Here is a 21,832-nt window from a genome sequence, read left to right as displayed (position 1 = left end):
CCAAATAAGTAACATTTTTATTAGTGAGTTTTTATGCATTTCCATATCAATTCAGATGTGCTTGTTTTTCCTAATAAAGGAAATTATTTTTTAAAAACCGTTTGGGGTAACATTCCATATTTTAAACAATAAAATTATTACTAAACATTAAAAATAAATCAGATGATAGCCATTTTAAATACAGTTATTGGAACACTCATCCTGATCCCTTAATAAGCTACACACATAGTGAGACTAGCATCCACACAGAACCAGAGCAAGTCAACAGGACTGACTGCCGGCAGGTGCAGAGCCACCTCAGTGTGGAACCAACTGAAGGACTGGAGTCTTGGCTGTTGTTACCATTCACAGCCCTGTTACTGTACATTCTTCACAGGACAATTTAAAACATAGCTTGCAATATTTTTTCTTCCTTTTTACTTATAACTAAAGCTAAGTCATATTAAAAGTTGGGAAAAACAGTTTCGTATTCAGCTACTGTATTACACATGGAAAGATTTCTAGAGGAATAACTATATCTGGGTTGAAATATCTCAGTTTGATTTTTTCTGTGATAAGATACTACTGCATATGGACGAAAGATGGAAACTAAAAAAAAATCACATCACTTTCTGATGAATGAAGTATTCTTTTTAATTTTTTGGACCAACACTTATTGTTGCCAGTTTGTTTCTTCTGATTTGTATCGTGGAATGATATTTTCCACTGCTATTACAAATAAAAAAGGATGCCAAGCAGCAGTCATAAAACCTATTTTTTCTGCTAACATGATATTCTGGCATGTGTACTGAAATTTCATTGGATCTTGTCGGAGCTAAAGGTTTTGCACACCAGAAATTTTACAAGCAAGCCATAGAAAGTTGTAAATTGTTTCCACTTCTCATTTGAGGTATTTGGCAAGAAACCTGTCTCTGCATCAGAACATTCTCCCCATAAAAATCAAGGACTTGGGTAGATGTTTACTTCTAAATAGCACTACACCTGATGGATGAGAATTTATTTCTCCAGACCACAGAAGCTTCTGCACCCCAATCCTTCTCCCAGAACATGAATTTAACACTCCTTCCCCACCATGAACCATCTATCTCTGAATGTATCCAGATAAGATAGGAGGGAGTGTTCTTTATCTATCCCGGTTACAGAAATGCATTCAGTTAATATTTTTGGTTTGTACTTTTTATGAAGATGCTCCAAAAACAGACTGGTAATATAGGCTGAGTGGACAACACAGCAATGGCCTATATTCTAAGCTAAATCTGGAGGGAGAAAGAAGAATAGTGCATGGACCAGAAAAACAAAGAGCAAGTTAAGAAGAAATAATCTGTTTGGCTTAGTGGATGGTGAGCAGAAGTATAGGGAGGTCTGGAACAGTCAGCGTTCCTGAAAAAATATTTGTGTAACAGGGAACTAATCTTAGAGCAAAATTCTGAAGTGCTTCGTACAATCATCTTTGTTCTTTATGCATTAAGGATTTTTTCTTGGGTTGAGCTTTATTTGTCAGATAACTGCTATTCTCTTTTGAACCAAATGTTCCAAGTCCTTTCCGATAGAGCAGATCTGTTATGCTAGCTGTAAGCTGCCTGTAGTATTTTAATGGTTAGAGTGCTGCTGCTTTTTTTTTTTTTTTTTTTATGAGGAAGTGGAAAACTTTTAAGGACCAAAAGAGGACAGTTTTGCTACTACTGTATTTGTAGAAAAACATATACAGCAATGTATTCTAAAGTGCTTCTTTACTTCTCGGCTACTTATCAAAAATTAGACGCATACAGACACATATAGTTTAACAGTTCATGTACTGGTAGATGCTTTCTGATGTAGAAAACCCATCGCACATTTTTTAAATTAATACCATTTGCTCTGACAACTGTAGTGAAGTGAGTGATGCAAATGCAAAATCCACCATTTTTTAAAATGTGGCCTTTCTTTGCTTTATTTATGCAACATTACATCCTTTAAAAGTAGTTGACTTCAATTCCGCATACAGGGATTAAATAATACAAATAAAAGCTGTAATTCAGTGAAGCTATTGCCTATTTACCCTGAAATAAAATAGTTTTATGATTGAACTGGTGCAAAAATCCCTCCAAACTCCTTTGTTTATTGGCAAAGTCATTTAAGGTCACTTTTGCTTCCAAGACCACCTTCTTCCATGATTTCCACTGAAGGAGTTTTGCTTTGTAATGGCTTGTGGTTCCACAGTGATTTGTAAATGAAGAGCGTACTATACATATACTATTGTAGTCACTAAATTGCAGCTACTGCCATGAGAGGAAGTCCAAAAGTTACAGTAATTTTTCTAATTTTCAGCAAGACACAGAAACTTCAAGTCCAAGTTTAAATGTATATTTTGAACACCATTTTAAATGGCAATTAATGGCTGCTGTGCCTTTCAAGATGGAGAACTTACATGATGCCAACTGTGCTTGTTAACTGGTATACAGTACTGTACTGCAAACGTACCAAAAGTACTGCATGGAAGGGCATCAATAGGCACAGCCATTTGGATTGGCTACTCCTATAGTGCAGCAGGTTTGAATCGGCGTAGAGAGAACCACAATTTGGTGGCACACAGCAAATGAGTGCATGTGTTTGGGGTTTTTTTGTTCTCAGAAGGCATAGTACAAAGCATCCCAAACAGCAAAACCAGAAGCATCTGCAATGTTGTTCTCATTTTGTCAAGTAGTAGTTTCTGAAAGCTGGCAATTATTGCTGAGAAAGTAAAGCGCTCCGATTAGCCTTCATCTTCTCCAGACGTTTTACTAAATGGCCATTGCTCACTTCAAGCTCTTCAGTTTTATCCAATGCAGAGCGAAGCTGAAAGAGGGAAGGAAAAGAAAAGCCATTAGTAAATTCTGAAATGCTTTCCCTGTTGCAAAGATAAGGCGATGCTAAAGATCTACCAGCACTGTTCTATTTATGCTTGCATATTACAGCAACCTAAGATGTACAGGGATTTTCAACAAGTTCCTATAAAATTATAGAATTGCCTGCCCCAGTGCTTTAACGACCCTCAGAGTATTCCAGCAGTAAGATACAACAGTGATATTTTTGGAAACTTGGGTGCTCTAAGTTAGAGAGCCATGTAAACTGTGTGAATCTCAGAATCATGGAGAACATCTGACACCAACTGAAGGGGGTGCTCAGGGCTACAGCCACAGAAGGACTTAGATATGATGATTAACATCACAGTGCCAAACTCTTACGTTTCCAGCCCTTGGAGTGGAATTCACAGGTCTGAGTTAGTTAGGAGCCTGAACTCCTGATGTACTTCATAGGAAGAGTTAGAACCCACAGCCAAACAGGCTGCCACTTAATCAGACATACTGAAGAAAAGGGCATGTCTTAAATCTCACCACTCTCTGGGTACTTCACCCAGAATTCATGGTCTGGAATCTTTCTCTGGTTTCTATTAAAAATTGAGGAGAGGTCAATCGTTTCTTTTGATGCGGTCAGAGGAGGAGGTGCTCAGTTGTACAGCCAAATTTTATACAATAACTAAGTAGTATTAGTCTCAGGAGGTGGCAGACTCAAGTTCAACTCTCTCTCCGGCCTCAGGGGAGGCGTCTACACATGCAGGAGAACTATGTCTCAGCACACGTGCCTGAACATACACTTTGGTATGGGCAAGTTGTGCCACCTGAGGAAAACTGACCCTGCCCAGCTCCTCCCAGATCTGCAGCCAGGGGGAGCTAAAGGCTGAGGCCAGCACAGTTACTGGCCCCAGCAGTATAAAACCTGGCTTGGCGAGCAGGCCAGGGCTACTTGCCCTCAGGAGTTTGAGGCCCAGGCAGTTGGTATCTGGGGATACTAGGTAAGGCCCAGTGCTGGCCTCAGCCTCCCCCATTGCCCCCAGGGTAACTTGCTGTGCACCAAGATGCATAGGCGTTTCCCAGGGACAAATGACGGTGGTGCAAGGCGTGCTACTGCTAGTTGTCCCCGGGAAACCAAACGTGTGGACATGGCCAGGGAGTCTGTATTAATCTCAAGTGACCCTGAAGGCATGGAAGCAATGGTGAGAGAAGCTGACAAATGGACAAACCAACCTGAGAATAATGGTGAATTGTAGGGGTGGCATGGGCAACATGAAGCTTGAGTAGGCAGCTTATGTAAAGAGAGGCAGTTAGAGAGAACTTTGAAGCCAGTGACAAAAGAAATGCAAGACTATCATGAATTGGAGCCAAGGGAGGGACTATTCAGGGGAACGATGATCAATGAGCAAGACGACTGCTACAACAGTTGCAGTTTGAATCAGTTTGGTTAACTTTAGGTGTCCGAGTTTGAAAGTGTTGAAAACTTAGGGTGTCGTTACACATGCTCCAAGGGCAGGAGGGGGTGCTTTAATTAGAGCGGCTCTTGGGAATGGCAGCCATTTTGAAGCACAGGAATGCTGAATACATGAGACGCTGAGATTGCTGAAGTGTGCTAATTAACATGCTCCAGCAGACTCAATTAACTGAGTCTTCTCTAATTACAGCATGTCGGAGCAGGCGCCCCACACATTTACAGGCATCCTTAGATTCTTCATTCAAGGTAAGTGTCTCGTACAGCACTGTAGTTAGGTAGTAACATGCATCCTCAGATAGCCTAAAGACAATATTGCCAGCTTTCTTGTAATTTCTCATTTACATCTCACAGAAAGATGAAAGCAAGTAAATAAAAAATTAAACTGATTACTTGGCTTTACAAATGCTGAACAAATGAACATTCAAATCTGACAGCTACAAGTGACATGCAACACTGACCATTTGTATACTGTCAATGAACTAAAACTGTAACGAACGACAAGACCACAGAACATGAACAACAGAATGGCCAGTGGCACCAATCCCAATACAAAGTAGAGGTGCTTTGCATTAGAGTACTGTTCAGGAAGAAGCGTACTATTGTGATGTGTCAAAGATGCATCATCATTAACTAAATTTAAGTGCTAAGATTTAGGCCAAATTCTTCAGCATGAACAACACAAATAAAACAAAAGCATCTTTTATTACTCTGCAATAATCAACAATGGTGGTTGTGGTTGTAAAAATGCGTTCAGAAATAGGTATCTGCTTCCCTTTCCATACAAATGGAATCTGACAGTCTACTACAATATTCTAACCATAAAGTACCTCTCTTTGGAGTTTGCGTTTTTCAGCTTTCAGTTCATCTTCTATTTTTTCAGCATTTTCAGCAGCAGTTTTGTATCGAGTTACTTGACCCTCCAACCGTATTACCTATATTTAACAGCAAAGTTTATCAGTAAGAACAGCATACAAGATAAAGTAACTTTTACTTCTCTGTCTTGTCTTTGCCATTTAGAGATAATTGAGAAGCTGGGAATCTCTGTTTTTCTCTTACTAAATTAAAGGACATGTTTTGAGAAAAACTGTGCCAATGAAAATGCTCCAAGGTATATTTAGAGAGATACCAATAACCTGCCAATGCTGAAAGTAACTACGAACAATTTTTTCTATAGAAGAGGACTAAATTGGGCCATTATTTCATCATTCAAGAACAGTGCTGGTAACTTACTAAGGATAAGGGTAATAAGTAGCAGTGCCAAAATGCTTCATATTTTCTAGCCTATATGTCTTCAGTCACCCAAGAACCCCACTCTAGCTTATAACCAAAAATTTTGAAGTAAATGCACTTATTTGCCAAATAGTTCCACAACATATTTGCCTTTAACATTTACTATTGTTTTGAGCTGTTCATTCAGATTTATGGAATATTTTCTGTAATTAAATGGAAGTATTTCTGGTCTATACAACAAAGACATTGCTCTGAAACCCTGACAAGATTGACTTCAAAAGGAACCGTGGAAAACTATTTAGTTTATCATGTAACCATATTTATCTGTTTACCTTTTCTCCATTCAAGAACTTACATTCTGCTCCAGTGCCGTTATCTCTTGTTCAGACTTTGCTAGTTTAAATTTGAGGTCACTGATCTGCCTGTTGGCATCTCCTAAAAAGAAAATAATTAAAATTTATTACCAGAAATGCAGGATCAAACCTGGGCCAGGTTCTAGATAAACCACATCATCCTGACATAACTGTGATGGGCTGGGCTGGTAGGTACCTGGTTCACGCTTCATGTATTAGCACTAAATATCTTGGTAAAAGTTCCCTTAACAGTTCCCAACTGGCAGGTTTAAGCTTTACAGTGACCCCCTCTGAGCATTCTCACAACAGAACTGGTAAAGTATGAAATAAAAATCCATGTCCAGACCTACCTGAGTTCATGCAGTCTTGAGAACAGAAATTGAAATACTAAAAGGCCATCCCTCACCTACTGTAGAAGTGTATTTAACTCTTTGTTATACTGAGAGAATTCTCAAACTAACAAGAATAAACTGAACAAGTAGACAGACAAGGCAGTCTCTCACTTGTAGGTTATCTCAGAATTAAAAATTCATTTTCATTTAGAGACACATTCATTGTACCTGTGCAATTACACTTTATAGCTATATTACATTTAGTACACAACAGTTTATTCTTCAAATGGAAATGGAGTTTACTTTGGAGATCAATCATGTGCATATCCGTCCCATTCTCAAGGACTTCATTTTCAGAATGAATAGTCTCCATCTTGCCATTCTTCTGCTTCTCTTCCAGTTGTCCTTTTAGTTTTCTAATCTGAAATCCCCAAAATAGTTTGTTACTTTCAGTATCTCAGAGTGTGAATCAAATCAGCCTATTACTAAATTGCTGGATGTTAGAGAACAAATACATTAAAACAGTGGGTTGGTACGGAGACCAAGTATTGTTGACTGGAAAGAATGTCCATAATTAAAGTCTGTCCTTTAATATTAATTGACAATAAAATAGTTGTCTAAATCAGTAGTGATCGACCTCCAGCCTGTAGGCTAAATCCACCCTGCAAAGCTGCCTTTGGGTCTGGAAATTTGGCAGTAGGGAAGCAGTGGCAGTGTTAATTCTTGTAGCTTTGAGAGTTGTGGCAGTTAATGCTGCCATTTCAGATATGTGAGGAGTCCTGTGCCAGACTGCCCCCACAGACTGACCCTGCACACTGGCACTGTCTGTGAAATCTAGCCCGCATCTGATCCCTTACCACTCATCCAGCCCACATGGCCAAAAGGTTGAGCACTAGTATGCTATATGTCCCCTTATATCACAATTTAATCTGGCAAATTATTTAGAAAATGAACTGTTAGGTTAAAGACTAAAACTAATCATTTCTGAGGAGAAGGGTTTTGTTGGTAACATAAGTTTATAGCTTGCATGGCTATTACATGAAGTTGCAGGGATTCTTAGAACTTGAGACTTCAAAAGGAGAAAAGAGTTTCAGCATTAGGTACAAGTATATAGATTTTTAAAAAATCCTCTCTGGACAAATAATCCTTCCATCTCTCTCAAATTCAAAGTAGGTTTTGTTTTTTTACCAAAGGCTGCTTTTAGATAAATTAGCATTCCATGTAAATGTTGTACCTTTATAAAAAGTTAGATCCAATTAGTAATACTTCATTACTCCTATCTTGCCCTTCTGCACAGTAGCTTTCGCTAAACTGAGAACACTTAACTATGTTAACACATATGGACATGTTACTGTAGGTCACCTGTTATCCCACCTCTAGTCTGAACAGGTCTACACAATGTGGTGACAAAAATACCTGCAAATGGCCTACTCTAGGATGGACTTCCAGGGGTAAATCAGTGGTGAAAGTACAGCTAAAAATTCTTGGTGTAGAAATAGCTCCAAGGAATTAAGTGCTCAACCTACTATATAAAAAAAGATGTTTTTGCAAAGGACTTCACTTATACAGTTTCCTTTCATTTGTTCAGAGCTACTTCCCCCTAAAATTGCCCTCTCACATCCATAACTGGAATTCCATGGTGGGTCATGCCCCTCCAAGCCCCACCCTCAAATTTCTGGCCACTTCAGGAACCCTATGGGCTATACATTTGATACCCAATTTAATTTAATAGATTCCCTGGGAGAACAAGTAGGAAGTCAATACAACAGAGATGACTGTAAGGATACATGCTCATGGCAATATCATGCCTTATTCTCCAGGCTAGAAACTGAAGTTTGGGAAAACTAAATGCTTAGAAGTCAGGACTGCAAGCAATTAAAAGGCTCTTCATAGGATGGAAGTCCTCAACTGTCAACCTGTCTCCATGGAAAACTGCTGCCACATGGAAGAACAGTGCCAAGACAGCCTAAGGAAGAGGACCTTCATGCAAATCCAGAGCACAGTAAGCCTTAAAGGCAGGTGGATAATCAGGGAAATCATTTATTTCATATTTAAATTTCTTGTTCTATGAAAATGTCTTGTTCCACCAAACCAATGCTTTGCTCCAAGGCTTTTGAGTGGTTAACAGCGTTACTGCCCCAGAAAGGACCAAAATTGCAGGGCCACGCCTAAGTCAGCCAGGTGAGGAATCATGGTTACCACAAGAAGATGGACTGCAGGTCAAAGCCTGGCCTGTGTGGAAGAATCCCATGATGGTCAACAGGGGAGTAATTCAAGGAGACTAGAAGAAATCGGAGATACAGTTTTCTGGGATAATTCTATACACTTGGAGAAAAGTCTTCTCTTTAGAATTCTTGTGCTATTTCTATAGTCTCAGCTTGCTACTTTTCCTTCAGTTGTTGCTGGTAGCAATCTGCCTTGTACTCTCACATGAACATACAAAGCTAAGTCCAGCTCCTATGGAATGGAATCAGTTTGGATCACAGAATTTGAAAAGAGGAAACAAAACCAGGTGTTGTTTGATTGACATGATCTGCTGTGCTCTTTAAATTTCAAGTATTTTTGTCTGCTGAACCTTCCCTTAATCTCATCATATAGAATTAGCAGACATACAGCAATACTGAAATATTAATTACCTGTTCTACTAAGGATTCTCGTTCATCAAGGAGCTTTTTCAGTCTAACATCTGAAAGAGAAAAAAGGAGACTTCAATGCTGATTTAGCTGAGTTACACATTTCAGTGCATTTAATCAAAGAAAGAATTGTTAAGGTTAGTGAAGTAATGATGAAGGTAGTTATGCACGTACCACAGGAAATGAGGTCACAGACAGGACTGGGAGGGGGTTTCAGCCAAGGGAAGTTATGTCATTCTCACAGAGCATGCTTGTCACTTCAGTAGCAGCACCCAGCTGCATGCAAAGAGGCTAATCTTCTACTTTAGGTTAGCATGCAAGAACTCTAGGGTCAAACATAACTGCAACACAAAAAATCTCACAAATCTTTACAGTTTAACAACATTAGGAAGAGAAATTATGAATAACTGCAATCATAATTAGGTCACATTCTTAACATTTTAAAAATCTTAACTATTACTTTGCTAACTAAACAGCTTAGTTACATTTTTTCCGTTATGGTTATTATACATTAAACAGGCAACTCTTTTGTTTCATTAAGAAGTGTCTGGTAAAGAGCTGTCTCCACATAGTCCCTCAGACGATCAGTACTCCAGGATGAATGTAAACTGGGAGGCTGTTGGGTTATGCAACTTCCTGGGCTTGATCTGACCTTAGAAGCAATATGAATCATCACACAAGCTCACACAAGTAAAATAGCTCACAACAAATTTTAAAAAAATGTGGAGGAGAGGAAGTTGAAATATGAGCAAAGCAAAGAGAAATGCATACATTTTTAGTAGGTCCTGTAATGCTTTATGCACTTTATAAATGAAAAAGATACACTGAAGCACAAAAATCAAAATCATTCCCTTGAGAGGGTCAGATTTGACTAGATATATTCCTTTCTAGTTGTTCAATGTTTTGTGTTAGAGCAGAACACATATATTAACTTTGGCTTCCTTAACCTGCAGCCATCTATGAAGAGCCAAATCTACTGATGCTGAGCACTCAGCTAGTCACTTAATGAAACTCCAGTTTGTGACCTATTGGAATTGCTTAACTACTAAAATGTGAAAGTCCCCTAGGAAAAAAGGGTCCTTCAAAAAATGTCACTTGCAAAAGCAAAACTGAACTTGCATAAATCACTAATTACATCTTTAGAAATATATTCTGTTTTGAGACTAACACCATATTTTTTATCCCTTGAACTATGAAAACTGGTTAGTTTATTTTCTTTTAAATATTATACTTGCCACAGAACAATAAATTACCTTTTCCATGTTAACATACTATTCTTATCACAAGAAATAACTTTATCTGATACCAATGTGTAGCATGTGGAGAAAACATCAACTTCAATGGAAGCCACGAATATGGCAGTCTAATACAAATTCATGATAAAGTGAGACCTCCTCACTCTGTACGCATATGATTTCTCTTACAGAAGTAATTCTAAAGTGTGAAATTACACCTTTACTTGTGATGTCTGATGCAATGCAACAGTACACTTTTCAAGTGATTTGAATATTCGGCAGCATAATAAGTCACTTTATCAAAGCATTGATCATTTTGAATTTCCCCATGCCCTATCCAATTCTTGAGAATTTTCAGTATACCCATTGTTACAGTACCAAGGCATCAATATGAAAAGCCAATTTCATAAAATCTCATGGGAAAAACACAACTTAGAAAACATTAAATTTAAAACAGTTGCAGAAATTCCTGCAAAATAAGAAAAAAATCACATGTAAATACTAAGATGATTTGAGAAGAGGAACATGGCTAACAAAAGGAAAAGAAACAAAACCAAGGTTAACAATAAGAAGTTGTTAAAGGATCATAAATGGTGAAAGGAGATACAAAGGTTCATAGCTTGAGCTGGGGCCAGGTGTCCAAGGTCAGAAGATTACCAAGAAAACAAGCTGCTAAAGAGAGGAGAGAAGAATGAGGCCTACTGTAGGACAAAATTTGTAGTTAAACGGGAAGCTAGCACAAACTCATAGAAGAAACCTGAGCACCAAACAGTCCATTTATTTCTGGAAACTAAATTAAGTATGTAAACAAAGATACACTAGCACACTATCACAAAATATGTCCTTCATCTATAAATATATTCCCAGTGTCCAGAATGGAAGCTCATTGTTAACTAAGAATGTTAACAGATGAAACTATAATAGTACTTTAAAAGGGTGGGGATGGGCGAGACTTACCATGGTCCACCTGAAGCCACTCTACCTATTTGTCTGTTGTATCCCATGATAAGAAGTTGAACTACAATAATTAAATTCCTGTTTAATTCAAAGGTAAATTATGGTGATTTAACTTATCTTCCTACAGGATAGGAGTGGATAGATAAAACAGGTATACCAGATCAGCTGATAAGTGCTCAGTAAGCCTTCGCCCTGTGCTACAATTATTCATCTGCCCCCACTATTACAGATCAGTTAAGGCTGGTATGTGCGTTCACAAAACAAATTTTGGCCTCACCTCTTCTCCCTAGAACCCCAGCTTCCCCACAAAGAACATATTCCTTCCTATCCTAATTAACTATGGAAGTCCTGGTGTGAGAAGGGAGGAAAGGCAAGAGAAATGACTCACAGGTTCAGCTAAGCCTTTTCTATGAGTGTAGCAGACAATCCTTAGAGTACAGTCTCTTCCCAAACTTGGTCACCCAAGGAAAGCAGAGCCCAGTTGGTGCTTCTGCCATATCATTTTTATTATCTATTGCATTGTGGAATTGGAAAAGATGATATTCCACCAGACCAAAAACCTGAGTCACAACTTGTACCAAATTCTACTGTATTTTTAGGCAAATAATCAGGCCCTCATTTTCAAGACGAGTGTTGGAAAGAAGAGTGATGAGAATTTGTTATATAGAATTTGAAAATATCTTTCCTACTACTAGGTCCTGAACTATTTGGTCACTGTTTTTGGAGGTGTCCAAAGGCTAGCTCTGAACCCTTAAAAGCCTCATGAAACAAATAAATATATGCTTGACATATGAGCTACACTGTTGTCATTGATTTTGTGCCATGAATTCTTGCAGTTACTGAAAGATGTCTCAGTCTTGCTTTTGCTGAATGAAAAACCTGCATCATCAGATTATTGTTGGTTACAGCTGCTATCCGGAATTAACTCTCCAGAGCTAAAAGCATCTTCTTTGACCTAATGAACACCACTCTGTGCTGCTCTGTCTTATTTTTTTAAAACAGTGTTCAAGGAGGACATAAAACTAAGCAGTAGCGTTAAAATTGCACAAGCAGAGAATGGATAAAGGAAGCAAAGGGCAGAGCCCTGGGTTTTATCTCAGTTAATTTCACGGTTCTAGTTTAGAATCCAATACTGATGAAAATTCCAAATAAACATCGGTTTGTCACTTTGCTCAAAATGATGATGATTTAACCTAGATCTTTGTATTATATACTAGCTATAGACTTCAGAGGTATCATGCCAAAGAAGCTTATATTCAGGTGCATACTTTCCAAACTGTATTATGTATTACAAACATTTGATGTTGACACATTGTTTCTGTATTTAAGTAGTAACCAGCAAAAGTTGTACTATTTCTCTAAAAATCTGGAAGATAAGTAATTAACATTTTTTTCCGTTAACAACCTAGTTCTTTAATTTGATTTGCCTGCATGGAACCCCACTCATTCTGAGCACATAACCCAAGACAGCATACAAAATGAGGGGAAATGCACCTAATCAGATGCCCAAAGGACTCAGCCATGGGTGTTCGATAGATGTAACAGCATAAACCAAGCTACACTGATGTCTGGATAATAACAGCTGAAGCTGCAACAAATCTCAAAAGTAAAGAAGACCTAAATATGGAACAAAACAATATGACGAAGCTACTGAATGTTCCCTGGCCCTGTACTAAATGTTCTGAACAGTTCATTGAGTTCTACACAAGTTCTAAGGAGAGAGTGAAGAAGTAGTGCTGGTATGTGTCAGTAGTCCAAGTATAAACTCTACTTCCAACCATAACATCCTTCTTAAATTATGGACAAATATGGAAACCATATTTATTTGTGCAACATTACATTGGAGAGTCAGGCAAGGAACAATTTTTATCCTAGTTAAAGGGTATAATAATACAGTAAGGGGTACTTTTAAGATCTACAGCATGCCCAGTTAATATTCTTATGGTTATATCCTAATATTGACATATTTGTTCCAAGTTTTTATGATCGCATATTTTCACAGACATTGTGTGGAACCTGCTGTTAGTGTCAAGAAAGCAGCTCTGGAAAAAGGTTTAAAAATTAGATTCATGCAACATCATATGGGCCTTCATATTTAAGAATGCTAATATTTCTTAGCAGAATGAAATCATATCAATTCTAACACACGTGAAGAGCATGGAGACAGGTCTATCAGTAAGAAAAAAGGTACATTAATATTTCAAGGTATTAAGATGTATAAAAAGCAGATGAAGTTATTTTTGTGCAACGCCTGTAACAAAACTGACTTTTAGAACAGTATCAAATGAGATCCATATTTACACAGGTTTGTAAGTAGTGTTCTGGACAAGCATAATAAAGTATAAAATATGTTTATTTCAATTATATACAGCTCAGTACATTTGTGATAGACATACGAAAAATTTCAACATATCTGTAAGTTATTAAGTTTGTAACAGCAATACAAGAAATATTTTATGACCTGCAAAAACTTTAATTCAGATTCCCTTTTGATTTTCATTACTTATAAGCAAGTGTAAAATAATGTTCTAATGCAAAAAACACATTTCCTTTCAGCTGGTTTAAAATATTCACATAAGAAATATATGGAAGAATTGGTAATATCTCAATTGTTTATATTTACAGTATCAAATCAAAAGCAACATTATTTTTCACAAGACTCAGTGCTTGGTATATAGGGGATAATACACAAGGAGCAACAGCAGTTATCTTTGGTGTGATACTTTTCAATAAAAATTAAGACATTCAAGAGGATTAAGACATTCAAAATTCCTTCATTCTGGCAAGAAAGAAGGAAATAGTACTTCCAGAGACAAGAAAACATTCTTTCAGAATAGTATTTTGCAAAAATATGCAATAAGGAAATACAATTTAAACTTTCTTGTAGGAAAATAGTATCATAATATAACTAATTAACTAAATGTACTTGACAGAAAGTATGAACACACATCACAGTGTGTACTGAGAAAACTTCCCTAGAAAAAGATAAGAATGCCCCTGTTAAAACATGGGGTCAAAGGCTGATTCTGGTGCAAAGTGCCTAGACTAAGTAAGCATATACATACTTACTCCTTTCAGGAGACTAACAACTCTGGAGACATTTATGCTTTAAATTCTTAAACTGTATATTGCTCTTTCAAAGTGTATAAACTAATACATTTTGGCAGTTCATCTTATAAACTATATGCTATACTTTGGAATGTGCCCATATTAAAATAACACACAGTGAAATTATACTTTTTGCATTAGCAATGATAGTTGGTTCCTGAACTGAAGCATTTACAAACAAATGTGGTAACTATATCTATGGTGCTGCATACCTTATAGTGCTTTATGTTCAGCAAAGCAACTTTTAATTGTACTGTTGCCTTTGCATTCAAGACCTATAGCTTGTTTAAAACTAGTCTAGAAAGTAAGAACAATTGCTATTTTTTGGAAGATATCAGCCTTACATTTATTTTAACAAGTTGGTCTGAAAAGTTTATTTATGATGCTTATTTGGTGATAAACGTGAAACCTGAGAGAAATTAAAAAACAAAATCTGAGTATACGATATCTGGTGGTGATATACGACAGTAAATTGGATGGAATTCGCATATATGAACTGACATTATGATGAGGAAACGACCACAAACCAAAAACATCATCATTCCTAAAGTCTGAATTACTGTGCACGGTGCATTATTTTGTACTGGAACTGATCCAAGAGCAGGTAATTTATTTGAGTTCCTAGATTATGAACTCATGATATTATACAATCTTCTTTAGATTTACCCTTACCCCTTTTAATACCTGTGATATCTTCTTTACTTTCAACACTGGTGGTGCTCAAGCTTTCCAACTCTTTTTCTAATAAAGGGTTATTGGTTGTTTTTTCTGAATCACCAGTTTCTAACACTTTAGTTTTGTCCTCCGACACCTCACATGTTTTCTTTGCAGTTTCAGATCTGGATGCATCTGATTCTTCAGATTCCTCTCCTTTTTCTTGGATACCTGCATTGTCTTCAGTCAACAAGACTTCGTTCTCTGTTTTGTATATACTGCCTTGATGAGCTTCTTCCTTTCCACCTCCTGTTTTGATGGCTTCTGTGACAATTTCCTTTGCTTTAACATCTTCCAGCTTCTGTTCATCAACTTTCTCTGCATCCTTCCTTTCACTAGTTTCTAATTCCTGATTTGATTGAAAGATGAATGTTTCACCCTCATCTTCCACTCCTTCCTCTTGACCCTCTACCTCATTAACTTTAAGCTTCTTATCTAACTGACCTTCCTGTCTACTGAGACAATCTGATTCCCCCTCAGCTTCTGGAATGATTTCCTGCATCTCATTTTGCTGTTCTGTTCTATTATTTTTGTCCTCACTTCCCTGACCCTCCCATTTTTTATCCTTCTCTTCCCTAATAGATTCACACATCTCATCTGACCTTGTATTCTGCTCTTCTATTTCTTTTATGTTGCTTCCAGCTTCTTCAGTATGTTGCTGTGATTGTTTTGTGTCTTCCTGGAAAACATGATTTGTACTCGCAGAGGTAAATGTTTCAAGCTGCTGGTCTGCAGGCCCTGGCTTCTTGCCGTTTTCCTCCATTCCATCTTTTACCTCAATAATAACACTAATATTTTTAGGAGATTCCTGTGCAGCTGCTGGTTCTTGTTTAGCTACTTCTTGCATTTTACTTTCCAAAACATTATCTATTATTGTGCCATATATTATGTCTTCACTACATTGAAGCGTTTGGACTTCTACCTGTGTGTTCTTACCCTCCACCTGTTCAGTACCACTATCTTCAAATTCCTGAGATTCATACCATACTTCAGTATCTTCTGCCCCTTGAATTTTTTCATCACTGTGACTAGGGTCTATAATAGTTTCTTGGGGTTGTTCATTGTTCATGGGACCTTGGTCTTGCTCGGTTTTATGCGATTCAGATTCTTTTACCTCTGTAATACAGTCTATAAATCCCACAGATCTTTCAAGTTGTACCTCTTTGTTTTCAGAATCTGAATCCAGTTTGCCCACTAACACTTCCTGTTGTCCTGGCCTCTGCTTCATATTCATTCCATTCTCTGCCGCACTTACCATACTTTGTTCTCCTCCCACTAATAGCAGATCATTCTCTGAAAGAAGTGACGGAGTTGGTGTTTCATCTACTTTTTGTTCCTTTGCAGCATTATCTGGCACTACCTCAGTGTCACATGACACTTCTTCCTCCTCTTCTACAGATTTTATTTCTTGGCTTTCCAGATTCTGGACTGTATCAGTTTCATTTTCTTCTTCCTCTCTACCACCCTCTACATTAGCAACTGTTCTGTCAATGCACTCTTCACCTTCATCACTCATAACCTCATTTTTAGGTCTTCCTTCTGCTTGATACTGTCTTTCAACTTGAGCTTCCACATATGGCCCTTCAATAGCTGAACCTGTGATTACAATTTCAGGTGGTTCTGACTGATCAGAAACCAATGCATGGCTGCTACCCACAAAATCAAGAACTTCCTGAGTTTCTTCATTACCTTCTTTTTGGCTAGTTATGAAATCCTCCTGTTTTTCTTTCTGCTGCTGTGCAATTCCTTCAAATTCCTGCCTCTCTAAGTTACAACACCCTGCCTGGGAAACCTTAATATCCTGACTCTGCAGTGTACCCATTTCCAGATTCTGATTAGACCTCTCATTTAAGTCACTACCATGTTCACTTTCCTTGCTAATGGGCTGCTGGATTTCTACGCTACTACCTGCATCACTATTTTCAGAGGAAGATACATTTCCTAATACATGTTCTCTATAGCATTCAGTTTGTTCCTCCAGTCCACTATTCATTAATATTACTGTTGAGGTGACATCAGTATCTTCAGTGGCTTTCTCTCTCTCTGTATTTTCATCAGTATGCAAGCTGTTTATCTCCGTATACTCCTTTACAATTTCCTGCTCCTCAGACTCCTCCTTGTGTTGCTCATGCTCAGTATTCTGCAAGATTTCCTTTTTCCCCACATTCTCCAAAATCTCATTTTTCATCTCCACTTCATTGGTTCTGCCTAAAAGACCATTGAGAAAGTTGAAGGGACTACACCAGGGGCGATTACTCAACTTTTTAAAACAAGGTAGCACTTACCTCCACACTTAAAACCCAAAAGAAAGAATGAATCAGAGAATCGGTTAATAAAAGATCAGTTTTTGCCAATTGCGTGAGGCAAAGCGGCAATTGTATTAGTAAGTTTTCTGATCAGTGAAATCCACCACCCTCTCAAAAGCAAGATTTTTATCTGGTGTTGGCTTTGTGTTTTTGCAAGTTAAAGATTCTGCTATAGTTGAAGCTGTGAAGTACAACTTTCATAAATGAGAGTACTTTGTTTCAAGCAGTGCAATTAACAGTAACACTTGCAGATTTAAGATTATGACACAAGGACAGAAATTTTTCTACTTGTTTTTTTTTTTAACCCTGACACTTCTCTATAATTGCAAAAGTGCATGGTTTGACAATATAGCCACCAAGTAATTTACCTAATACTCAACAATATTTTATACCTATAGCCCTCGAAGATATTATGTGTAACAAACATTATGAAAGGTATATTCTGATTGGCAGGCAAATTCTCCAACTATGTGGACATTTAACAACCAATAACAGTTAAAACTGTATGTGGTGCTCCTTATAGTCACTGCATCCATGCAAAGGGAAATGTCCCCCCCACCCCAACTTGTACATAGGAGCAAAAGGAGGAGATATTGTACAAAGCTCTTAATTACAGCTGTTAGCTTATGCTTCCACAGAACCAGAATACTGGAGGGAGAGAGGACCAGTGCAGGCTGGCAAAGAAACAGGTGGTTTCCCAGACCTACTTTACAAAGTACTCTTACCTAGATTTTGAGGTGCAGCCAAAAGTGCTGCTCCCCACTGTAACTGAGAATGCTTTGCAAGAAGTAGTGAGTTACAACTCCCTGGAACAAACAGAAGTTCACTGCTGGTTCCAGGGCAGAGGAGAATCTAGCTGCTGGCTAGAAGGCTGCAGCCAGTTTCCCCTAGCAACTGGCCTCTCCTTTCTTCTAGCTTGTCCCTATTTTCAGAATGGGAGGGAGGGATGAAGCAGAGGGAGCTCATTCTAGGGTTCCCCAGCCAGCGCTGAAGGGTGGGTGTATGGGAGCACCCTCTCCCCCCGCATGGTGCGGGGGGCTCCACTCTCTTTCCTCCCCTCCCATTCTCAAAACAGCAATTAGCTGGCAGACAGAAGTTACAGAAGACACTGTTTTGAAATGTCTTCATCTGACCCATCATGCAGTGAGGGCTCAGATTTTTATCTAATCAGCTATTTTTGAAGCTGTCTGCAGTTGTGCACTTGTTTGGTCATGACTATAAACTGCTTTCTGTGGCCAGATGCAACAAAAATTGTCACTTCTTGTCTGTACCCTTTGTTGTTAAGAACCATTTTTATCAAATGGAGCAAGTAGGGGAAAAAACCAAACCCACTACCAAGAGTAAAACAATTCCCACTTCAAGAGTGGTTGACTACCTGGTGCAATTTGCCAGTTCTTCAACTTAGAAATACAAAATTAAATATTTCCTCCTCTTTCCTGAGTGTAATAAAAAGGTAAACAGCTACTGTTCATATTAATGCAACTGTATTGTATAATCACAAAGTCAGAATCTGTGCCAATCAGATTCCTCCTTCCCTATGTATACATAGAAATACATAATATATTTGCCCTGTACTCAACAATTTGCAAGAATCTTTAGTCTTTAACAATGTGAATTGCATCATTATGCTAACAATACAGTAATATTGGACATGTAGAATTTAGATATAGTGTATGAAAGTGGGTTTTGCAACAGTGTACTAGACCATTGCTCAACAGACACTTACGGTTCTCAAATGTTAGTTAGAAAATGTTTACATTCAATTTACAAATATGGAATTCAAATGCTCTTGTCCTGTTTCTCTGAGTTCCCGATGTTTAAAACAAAACAAAAACTATAAGTATTAAAGTCTTTCTGGATTCAAGACTTGTATGTTAAAAAATACTTCTACTCACTTTGTGAGTATTTGTTTCATTATCCTTTGTTACCCGGGGCTTGGGAATAAAGACATGTATATTAAAGTCTCCTTTTGTAAGTATAGAAGAAAATTGCATGATATGTTTCAAGTGCTTATGATTCTTAAGTAGAAAAATGCATAGGGAGTGATTCAACAAGTAGCATGCTGCGTGATTGGTTAATTGTCTGAAAAATAAATACAATATCCAAGCAAAAAAGGTGAAGGTGATCAAATGGATGGAAAAGTTGAGCAGAATGTGAACACGTACCTAGGGTCCCATTCCCAGATGTGTTTAGCACCTGAGTTGTGCCTTGAGTAATCTTGGAAGAATCTGAGTGTCCTTCATTATCAAAAGCATCTGAAGTTTCTCCATTGGTAGCTACTTCTGAGTCTGGGATTATTCCATGTTTCTGTGGATAAGGGAAGGATATTTGAAAGTTTGGTATACAAAAATACAAATAGTAGAACATTCTTGTACCTTAAAATTTTGAACAAAGACTGCATCAACAAAAGCTTCCCAAAACTGACTGGTTCAGTAAAAAAAAATTGTGAAAACAGTTAGAACAGAGCAAGGTAGAATATATAAACTGCTTCCAAGATCAATATCTCTGGAATAATACACTCCCAATTTTCTATTTTAGCACAAGAACAGAATTGATCAGCTTTTTCTGTTTTGTTTTTTAATGCATCTCTGTTGTCTAGCATCTGAAACATTCCTTAGATGACAGGTTTTAAACAGAAGTAACCTCTGAGCCCTTAAACTTGCACAACAGCATACTGAAAACTCCTAGTTATGTCTTATGGGAGGGACAGCTGGTAAGTAAATATTTGAGACGAATAAGAGCAACATCAGTATACAGCTCTTGCTGGGATTACAGCGCTGGAACTAGCTTTTCTGCTATGGGCACAAGGAGACATTGATTACAAAATTTCTTTACAACAAGGTTCTTCTCTTACTGCATACCTTCAATTGTTCCTTCAGCATAACCACTTCCACTCTAAGGCCATCTCGCTCACTCCTTATAGAATCAAAGAACTCTTTCTGCCTTTCTAACGCCTGAGTTTTTACAGCACAAACACAGAGAAGGCAGGAAGACAAGAAGGGAGAAGAAACAAGTGAACAAGTAAAGACTATATAAAGCAGGTTAATAATAAGAATGAACAGGCTTTAGATGTTCAGAAATTAATGGAGCTGACATGCAGGGAGAAAATAAAGGAAAATTAACTGATTAAAGAGCTAAATTTATAAATGCAGATGTATCAAATTTAAAAAATGTCTGGCTAAATTCAAGATTTCAAGTTTATGAGATCATACTTAAGACTTGGTTCTCAATCTCCAACCCTAATTTTTCAATAGATAGCCATAATATAAAGCAGCTAAAGACAGATTTTCATTTATGACCAGGTTTCTACAGTTTTATCAGGTAAATCCTAATCCTTATTCCCATGTCACATTTGTGTTGAGTATTATATCTGTATCAAAATACAAAAGAGATTTTTAAAAGGATGGCATGACATCTCTTAACAGCTTCCCTGGAATTCTTATAGTTTATCACAGATGTAAGTAACAGGGATAATTGTGACAAGCTGCTCAACAGAGTAACAGCTCAACAGCTTCTTTTGAGTTTTAGGATGCCTCTTGTGCATATTTTAGTACTGTGTATAACAAGCATAATGAATTCATGAAATTATGTTAGCAGTGGTGAATGCTAGCTTTTCTACATTTTATTTCAAATCATCAGAAATTACCACTGAACATCATCAAGGACAAATAACTTGCAAATATCCTCCCCCATGCAAACTCTCTGAGAAATGAGTTTTTCACTGCTCATCCCCAATTACACAACGTAATTTACGGTTTCACACCTGCAGAAAAAGTAACATTTTTCTGTACAAAGCAGCAAGTATTTGCTTCGGATTCAGCCGATTCAGAAGGGTAGTAATTTGATTCGGAGATCTGAATCACTTTCCTGATTCAATTCAGCCGAATCAGATCTGAAAATTCGACCATAGACTAAACAGACAGCAGTCCTCACCATGCTGGACACAGCTGCATCCAGCTAGTAAGTCTGTTGTGGTGGGCAGAGGTGGGGAGGGAGGGAGGGATTGGGAATGGGACAAACTGCCCAGCCCAGGCTGGGGGGCACAGGATACAGGTGTGGCAGTGCTTGGAGCGGGGGCTATGCCACTTGCCCTGCTGAGGCAGGGGACGGGATGCGGGTGTGGCTCATTCCAGGTGGAAGGGGACAAGCAGCAGCAGAGCATAGCCCACTGCTTCCCCAGCCATAGCAGGAGGCACAGGATGTGGGCACTGCCACCGATTGCCCAGCCAGGGCAGCTAGGGAGTGTGTTGGGGGGGAGGGGGTGTGATGCAGGCTTGGCAGCACTGAAGTGGGGGCTATACCCCACTGCTGCTTGCCCAGCCGGGGCAGGGGTAGGCACAGGATTACACACCCGCATCCTGCCCTCCCCCTGCCCCAGCTGGGCAAGTGGCAGCAGGGCATAGCCCCTGCTCACAGCACTGATGCAGAAGTGGTAGTGCTGGGAATAAGGGCTATGCCTGCTGCCACTTGCCCAGCCAGGACGGAGGGATGCGATGTAGGTGTGGCTTGCTCCGGGCAGGAGGCGGCAAGTGACAGGAGGGGATAGCCCCCTCTCCCAGTGCTGCCACACCTGCATCCCACCCCCTCCCCCTGTTGAGCAAGCAGCAACAAGGCCCGCATCCCAGTCCCCGCCCCCCCCCAAGCTGGGCAAGTGGCGGCAGGGTAGAGCCCTCGTTGATA

The 21,832-nt window shown here is 38.6% G+C and overlaps 1 protein-coding gene across 10 annotated transcripts in view; it reads right to left on the bottom strand.

Moving 5' to 3' along the window:
- LRRFIP1 (LRR binding FLII interacting protein 1) overlaps positions 1-21,832 on the bottom strand; it is a 189,001-nt gene continuing 167,169 nt past the window's right edge. For 5 of the 10 annotated variants that reach the window (XM_019553788.1, XM_019553790.1, XM_019553791.1 and 2 more), the window contains 3 exons: positions 20,014-20,106; positions 19,318-19,459; positions 13,360-17,054 (listed from right to left, as the gene is read on the bottom strand). In XM_019553788.1, the coding sequence (XP_019409333.1) occupies positions 14,767-17,054; positions 19,318-19,459; positions 20,014-20,106 (2,523 nt within the window). In that variant the 3' untranslated portion in view covers positions 13,360-14,766. Of the gene's footprint in view, positions 2,815-5,111; positions 5,217-5,869; positions 5,950-6,502; positions 6,621-8,835; positions 8,886-13,359; positions 17,055-19,317; positions 19,460-20,013; positions 20,107-21,832 lie in introns of those variants that run through there. The other 5 variants (XM_019553792.1, XM_019553794.1, XM_019553795.1 and 2 more) reach the window with 3 other exon arrangements.

Source organism: Crocodylus porosus, unplaced genomic scaffold (genome assembly GCF_001723895.1).
Source record: "Crocodylus porosus isolate Cpor-Errol unplaced genomic scaffold, CroPor_comp1, whole genome shotgun sequence".
NCBI lineage: Eukaryota > Metazoa > Chordata > Crocodylia > Crocodylidae > Crocodylus > Crocodylus porosus.
This window is presented reverse-complemented; position numbering and strand designations above follow the sequence as displayed.